Source organism: Anopheles bellator, chromosome 2 (genome assembly GCF_943735745.2).
Source record: "Anopheles bellator chromosome 2, idAnoBellAS_SP24_06.2, whole genome shotgun sequence".
Taxonomy (NCBI): domain Eukaryota; kingdom Metazoa; phylum Arthropoda; class Insecta; order Diptera; family Culicidae; genus Anopheles; species Anopheles bellator.
In genome coordinates this window covers 22,305,688-22,313,257 of record NC_071286.1, presented here as the reverse complement: position 1 = coordinate 22,313,257, position 7,570 = coordinate 22,305,688, and the positions used below count along the sequence as shown (strand labels likewise).

General features: G+C 50.5%; 3 protein-coding genes across 3 annotated transcripts; all 3 read right to left on the bottom strand.

Annotated features, from left to right (window-relative positions):
- Window positions 1-230: 230 nt before the first annotated feature.
- Window positions 231-1,741, bottom strand: LOC131207188 (gustatory and odorant receptor 24). The gene is made up of 3 exons (XM_058199800.1): window positions 1,502-1,741; window positions 407-1,438; window positions 231-332 (listed from the first exon to the last, which is right to left on the bottom strand). Exons 1-3 carry the CDS (start codon window positions 1,739-1,741, stop codon window positions 231-233), a joined length of 1,374 nt encoding a protein of 457 aa, XP_058055783.1.
- A 286-nt stretch (window positions 1,742-2,027) lies between these two features.
- LOC131208428 (hsp90 co-chaperone Cdc37) lies at window positions 2,028-4,066 on the bottom strand. The gene is made up of 2 exons (XM_058201175.1): window positions 3,873-4,066; window positions 2,028-3,799 (listed from the first exon to the last, which is right to left on the bottom strand). Exons 1-2 carry the CDS (start codon window positions 3,903-3,905, stop codon window positions 2,696-2,698), a joined length of 1,137 nt encoding a protein of 378 aa, XP_058057158.1. The 5' UTR covers window positions 3,906-4,066; the 3' UTR covers window positions 2,028-2,695.
- A 1,840-nt stretch (window positions 4,067-5,906) lies between these two features.
- Window positions 5,907-7,086, bottom strand: LOC131211260 (uncharacterized). Its single transcript, XM_058204665.1, has 3 exons — window positions 7,069-7,086; window positions 6,260-6,312; window positions 5,907-6,171 (listed from the first exon to the last, which is right to left on the bottom strand). The coding sequence occupies exons 1-3, from the start codon at window positions 7,084-7,086 to the stop codon at window positions 5,907-5,909; spliced, it is 336 nt and encodes a 111-aa protein (XP_058060648.1).
- Window positions 7,087-7,570: the final 484 nt, after the last annotated feature.

The window sequence follows — 7,570 nt, the reverse complement described above, 5'->3', positions numbered from 1 at the left end:
GACGTAACCCGCGGCAAGCGACCTAGTTGCCAGTGGCGGTTGAATATAAAACCGGACTTTACTTGCCACGTTACCCGAAGTTGGCACATCCATCTTAGTTGCAGTAATCAATAGGAACAGTAATGATCAATTATTTTCCTGTGTGCCGAAGAAATGCAAACGTGTCTTTCCGAGAGACTTTATTGGGCGCTCATAATCAAACGGACGCTAACGGCTCGATCGACGTACGACTAGAATGTGCTGTTGCCCACCATCATAGTGCTCGACTCATCCGGAATGCTGATTTGAAACTGCAGAAGCACTACCAAGTACGTGACCATCGTAGCCAGCAGCTGTAATGCGCGGGGACAGGGAAGACATCACTAACATTTCGCAGCCCGGGGGCAGCCACATCAGCCGGACTTACCGATTTGAACAGCGTGCGGTTTACGTCGAAAAACCCACCCAAATTAATGCTCGATGGGTTCATCTCGGTGGCGCGCAGGAACATGTTGATCTCCGTTTGCGCGTCCGTGTTCATCCAACTCAGCTCTACCATCAGCAGTTTCTTCTGGAAATTGGTCCGCACGTTGAACGACGCGTAGTGAGCCTCGTCGCAGATGTAGAACAGCAGCCCCACGCTGCAGAACGCCGTGACGGCCAGACCGATGTCCTTCACGCCGAAGCCGTCCGAAATCTGCGACATCAGCCCGTAGATCGAGAGCGTAATGATGAAGAACAGGTACAGGCAGATGAAGGTGAAGGTGTAACAGGTCGCAAAGCCCGTGTTACGCGAGAGCTTACTCAGCCGCAACCACAGCGACCGGTACTCGGACACTTTCGCCGCCGGTCCCACGTGGCGTAGCGCTTGCTGGAAGTCCTCCGCCAGAATCTTGGCGGTGGTGCTGAGCGTTTCGCACGTCATATACCAGTAACCACCCATCATGTAGGTGATCGTGTCGAGGATGCAGTATGGAATGACCTGTGGCAGCTTAAAGTCGACCATCGTCAGATGCGTGACAGCCACCGACAGAGAGCACAGGATCGGCAGCAGAGCGGCTACCAGCATGGCCTTCGTGCGGAGCTGCAGCTCCAGCGTGCGGCCGGCCGTCTTCCGGTAAACGGTCTCAAAGTCGGCCCAACCATTCATGACCGAGGTGATCTTGCGCGTCTCGTACCACATGATCGGAATGATCAGGATCGGCAGGATATTCACGATGAAAAGGTACGCAATAACGGACTCTTCGAAGCGACCCTCGAGGGTTCGCACGATCTCGATGCGGTTCAGGGCGATAAACGCTATGTAGACGGTGATCAGCATGAAAAACGAGGCACAGTAAAACATCGAGGGCGACGCGAGCACGAAAGCGGAGTCCCCTTTCGCCAAACGCGTATACGGGAGCACTCCGAGGGCCCGCAGAACCATGTAGATCGGTTTGGAGCTCTCGTAGACCGTACTCTGGCGGACGACATAAAACTTAGGCTTTGAGCAACTTTCTAAGTCTAACGGTTGTCTACTCACCGTCTTCGGACTGCCTGTGGTCGCCCCACTGACAAACGCTTCCTTCGGAGTGATGGGTGGAAATCCGATGCGATTATTAAACGCGTGCGGAGCCTGTAAGCCGCTAATGATGGAATGGCCCGGGGTGGCCTCATTTTCCACCGAGATCGGTCTCACGTCGAGAAACACGTTGCGATTGGGCTTCGGTTCCTGCAGCGTGTGCTCGAAGCGCATTGTTTCGGCGTTAAAGAAGAGGCTCATCGTGGCGTAGTCCTGGCGTGAAACGAGCCGTCAGTTGAAGTTTGAACGAAATAGCTACTTGAAGGATGGCGGATGTCCCTTAAAATTAATCCTATCGAACTCGATGCTTACGCAGCACTGTCAGGTCTAGTCTGCGGAGCCCGGACAAATCTAGGGAAAACTCTGTGACCATCCTTAGCCTTCGAGACAGCTCGAAGGTTAATGGAAAATCGATTGCAGATTGCCTTCAGTTTTGTTCAAGGGGAAAAAGTCCTTTTATTATTCATTACAGACGCTCCTCACTAAACAAACATCTTCATATTCGGTTCGCTTGCGCATTAACGCAAGCCCTGTACGGTTATTCGGTTGATACCCTTCGTGTAACGTCTTTGAGTCGGAAAGGATATCGTGCTCGGAACGGACTCAAAATTGAAACATGAAGCAATGACAGGTTTTTTTTGAACCGCTCTAATTCACTATTTGAACCGACCGATCGTTTATTGTAGTTGCAGCATCTTGTAGTACAGCATCAAACAAACGATCGTTTTCATCTGGATAGAAACGTAAGTTTATTTATCCGACCATTAGACATGAATTCGGAGAGGCAGTAGCAATAGCACTGCGACATTTTCTTCTTCATCACTTAATTTGTTACATGATACAAAAACGAAACGCTGGAGGCAAATTGCCAAGAACTAATTACATTAAAAAAGGGCTCGTGCCACAAATTTCACTTGATCCTCTAGGCGGAAACAGCCGGGGGGTCTAATAATTATCCGCCCTTATTGGGACCTGAAACAAAGAAATTGTTGCAAAGGAATAGCTGACGAGTGATGTGCCACTCGTTTCAGTTTCTACTCGGTGCTACGTGGTGAACTGGAGAGACTGTTGGTGCAGAATTTCGCAGCAGAAAACCAATGAGAATACTTGACGGTCCTGCAAAGCAGTCCAAGGATCGGCCCATTTGTGGTCGGTTCACTCTTTCGATTTGCTCTCCTCGTCCTTTTCTTTCTGTTTCACCGGCACGTACAGTGGGTCCTCCTCGGTGGCTTCGCTCTTGACATCGGTTTCGCTACCGCTTCCACCAGCATTCGGAACCCACAGGCCCGAGTCGATGCATCGTTGCAAATGCTGGCGGGCTTCGTCCACGGGCAGCTTGGCCATCGCTTCCTGCAGCATGGTGACGTCTCTCGTTTCGAAACACTTCTGTAGCTCCTCGGGCAGTGACTCGAACACCTCCGCCGGATCCAGCCCACCCGGACCGAGCCTCGCTTTGCGCTCTTCCTCCTCCTGCTCTTCCACCAGCAGGGCGAGCTTTTCCTGTGCCCGCTTCCGAATGCGCTCCTTGAAGGCTTCGATCTCAAGCTGGAACTGCTTCTTGTACTCGGCTTCGGGCTCCTGTATGCGCTGGAAGAACGAAGGCACGCAGGCCCGCGGATCGATGTCGAGCTGCTTCGCGATGTCCAGCACGTACTGAATGCAGATACACTGGTGGGCGACGTGCGCCATCAGATCGTTTTTCTCCTGCATGCTCAGCTCGATGCACCAGATGACCAGATAGTTTGCCGTGTCCTCGCACACCAGATGCTGGTTGTCCTGGAGGAACTTCTTTGAATCGTCATACTTCCGCAGCATACCGTACTGCTTGACCTGTTTCTCGTACTTTTTGACGAAATCGCGCAAATTCCGCTCCTTATCTTCGTCGCTCAGCTCCTCAACCTTCCGGTTGATCGCACTCTTGTTGATGACCGTCTTCTGAAAGCCGGGCTTGCTGATCGTGTCCACGTTCCACGGTTGCATCTTTTCCTTCTTCCGCAGCTCCTCTTCCTCCTGCCGGACACGCTGCTGTTCCCGTTCCAGTTCGTCGATGCACTTTTTCAGTTCATCCATGTTGCCCTCGTTGTGCTGTAGCTTCGCCTTGACCTCCTCCAGCTTCTTCTCGGTGGTTTTCTTCTTGCTCTCTAGCGACTCCTTCTTCTTCTCCTGCTCCTCCATGCGCTCGACCCGGGCCTGATGCCGCCAGCGGAACAGCGACGGCGTGTCGATGTTCGGATGCGTGTCATCTTCATCATCCGAAATCTGGGAGGACCGCAGGAAAACAAACGATTAATGTTTCACCTCCATCGACGCATTACCGCATTACACGACCTACCTCGATGTTCTTCCACCGGCTGTAGTCAACCATTTCGAATTTCGAAGGTTGATGCTTTCTTCACAGAAACTCTTTAATCGGTGCGATAAGCGTTTTCACCAGTGTATCGCTGCTTCCCGACTTAATTTAGTTTCTCCCGGACGAAAGAAGTACCCGCTAGGACGGCTTTTGTAAACCTCCTGTAACTTCTAGAATGTTTCCATCGGTATCGCCAATTTGACGTTTGTTGGCCGTGTGTTTGTGTGAGTGCGCGCAGGGAACTTTTGTAAGCAATTTCGTGTGCAAGCCCAGTGACGTTTGCCGATAGTTTGCACTACTCACCGCTAGGGTGCACTGCCAACCTTGTTTCCATTTTTGAATATTTTTCTCTAACGGCCGTTTACCGTAAACGTGAGTTATTCGCAAGTAATTTCAACTTGTTCGCCAATTTCAAATAGAGTTTCATTGTTAAATTCTGTGTCAAACAATGCCAGTTTCAGGTGAGTCAGTTTCTAAGCGTTTAAAGCATAAGCCCATTTCGTAACTTTGAGGAGGTCTGAAAAATAATGCTGCAAATATTAAAAGCATGACACTGTACTGGAGGGGTTCAAATATCCCTGGACACGACCTTTAGGGAATAAGCTATCCAAAGCAGCATGCTTTTAGAAGCTTTCTCTTGCTGATTTAGATACATCTGGCGGCCATTTGAATAAAACTTGTTCGCGTGTACGTGTAAAAGATGAACGGCAAAATAGGTTGATAACAATATGTTATATGTAGTTACGATTATTAAAGAAAAACTGTTAATCTATCCAGCTGTTCCAGCTGTGAAAACCGTTGTCCACCAGTCTGGTGGGACCAGCCAGCTTCGAAAACGGAAGTGCATTGTAAAAAGCGAAAACGACAAAGATTACGCTTAGCTATCAATCACCTTGTGCCGCAAAGGTTATGCAATGAAAAGTCTTTCAAACAGTCTTTCAAAGGACTCACTCGCGCATCTTCCTTCTTTTGCCAAGATAAAGAAATCGTTGATGCATGCAGCCGACCGCCCCTTGCAATTAACCTTTGGAGCCATCATAATCAAGCCGTCTTATCTATGGGAAGTCCAAATTAATGATACAGTGGCTTGAAAAGTTTTCAATAAAAAATCCAAGCTCTCATCATTCAAAATTGGCCCTTTTGGTCAATACGTGCCAAGCTTCTCGAATCTTCGCAACTAAAAAGCGTTGTGAGTGACTTAACCTTTGCGGCTAATTGGAGCGACCGAGCACGAACCTGCTCGGTGTTTGGTCCGGCCCAACGCCGGCACCTTTCTCCCGTATGGCGACCGCCCCAGGAATGGGTAGCATAAAGCCCTACGCAGGATTTCATGTTTTGGTATGACAGCATCTGCAACCAGCCGGTGGACGTGGCCAGCCACGTGGTAGGGGATAATTGGGAACCACCGAACCGACCCAGCGGGCTTGGCAAAGGAAAACGGCGCGCAAAACGGAACTGGTCCACCATCAGCTGGCGGCTCCCAGCTGTGTCCAGGCGAACGACCAAGGCGGCGGTTCCGCCTCCCAACGCATGAGTGGCCGCGGCGTCGCGGCACGTGATCGCCAGCAACGCTTTTCCGGCTTAAGGGTGGTTAGCCCCGCATGTTTTGCTATGTTTTATGTGGCGTGCCGAGGGCCGAACCTTCCACCTTCCGCGTGTAAGCGCTCGGGACCCGGCACGAACCGATGGGCTGCCGATAAACAATAGGGGGAGACCGTACAATCGAGCGACCGCACGTAGTAGTGTTATTTAAGAGTGTTTTATTGATGTTTATGGGTTTTTTTCATTCCACTGTAGGAAAGTTTGTGATTTTTTTTCCACCTCTTTCTCGATCGACTTATGTTTTTTTTTGCTCATTTGTTTATGTTGTTTTTCTGTATGAATGTGTTCATTTCGTTTCATTTCGCCCGGTTGTTGCAAATTTGTATTATTATTTTCCTTATCGTAGTGATTTCCGGCTGCGTGCGTGCGTGCGGGCGTGCGGCGGTCGCTGTCGTTGTTGCTGGCTCGCTTTCCTCAGCTGATCAAACTCCCGCCCAGCCCGTTGGAGTCGTGGCCATCGATTTCGAACGTCGGGTGGTCGTGCTTGTAATGGTGATGGAAATGCTCGTGCTCCACTTCTTCCTTGATCACGACCGGCTTGTGGATCTCCTGCTTCACGACCTTTTCCTCCTTGATCACGGTCGGTTTGTGGTGGTGGTGCACTGTTTTTACTTCCGTATGCACGTGCTTCTGTTGCTTCACTTTGACCGGTACGTGGATGATAATTTTCCGTCGTTTGCTGCCAAAAAAAAGGAAAACAGGGATCGCGCATTAGGACAGCCACTAACATCCCCTCTGGGAGGGCAACATAAATCCTGATCGCTTACCCAGCGGTGGCGGATTCGACGAGCAGGAACAGTAGCATAAATGCCGCTAGGATCTACGAGCGGTGTCGGCAGTGATCGTGGTGATTAAAATAAGAACACCAAGCGACACCAAACAAACCGGTGGAAAGAAAAAGAAAAGTGAAGAGCAATCGATGAATGGGGTTCGGACCGTTTTGGGGTGATTATGTTTGAAGAGCTTATTTTACAGCTGGTTTGCACTCGTTAGCCCCGCGTGTTGGGTGCGTTTTTCGGCTTTTTAATGTTGTTGTAGCGCAAAGGCGCAAGCTAAGATAAATCATCGCCATTGCTCCTTTAACTTCTGCTCATTAGCCCGCATTAGGGGGGGGGCAAGCGCCGCCCAGGGAAGGCGCGCTAATGGCCACAGGGGGCTTCAATGCGCGCACAGCCATTAATAACAGTTTTACTTGCTTCAATTAGCAGCAGCGGGAAGTGTGTGGTTTCGTTATGGCCATTTGTGCCCTTTTGTGAAAGGCCTCGTTTTGATGTAGTTTTTTAGCACCCTTTACACTTGTTCCCCATAACTTGCTGCTAAGTGTTGCTGTATTTTAAGAAGGATGTTTGCAGTTAGCACCTCCTTTGCATTAGATCCGAACATGGATGACGATGATTCACAATTGACACATTTATCCTGTTGGCGATTTGCTCAATGTCTTTGGAAGGTCCACACCACATCACTTCACATGTTTGGGGTTCGAGTTCGAGGTGCATGCTGTTTGCCCGAAACCACCGAAAATTGGGTCACACACTTCATCGCCCACACTTACACTACACGACCATCCCCAACTCACCATCAGTCTGAGCCGCATGTTTGTGCTGAAATCTACCGGTTGGTCGGGTGTTTCCTTGCTAGCTGATAATGAGTAAATGAACTCCATTCCACTGATATGGGGAGCCTTTTATATGCGGTCGGTGCACCAAATGCACCGCCCGCCCGGCCAGGGGGAAAGGAGGGTGTAACGACACCCCCACCGGGCGCAGCCGAGTGGTGCTCGCGGCTCAGCACCGAAAAAGGAAGACCGACGATAGAATTGATGCACCGCCGCGCAGTGCACCGTGCAGCAGCTCATTATGAATGGGCTGCCACTTTCTTCGTCCACCCGTGGCACCGCGTCATGCAACTCCCCATCGGCAGCGCCCGCCCAGTTCGCACATTAGCCCTCGTTAAGCGCCCCCGGGAAGATGGTGGATTAGCCCGCCTTGGATGCTCTTGGCACGCGATTTGTGTTTCGACTTTTCTCCCGCCCATCCTGTGTCAGGGTCAGAAGATCTGAGGAAAAGGTGCGTTTTCAT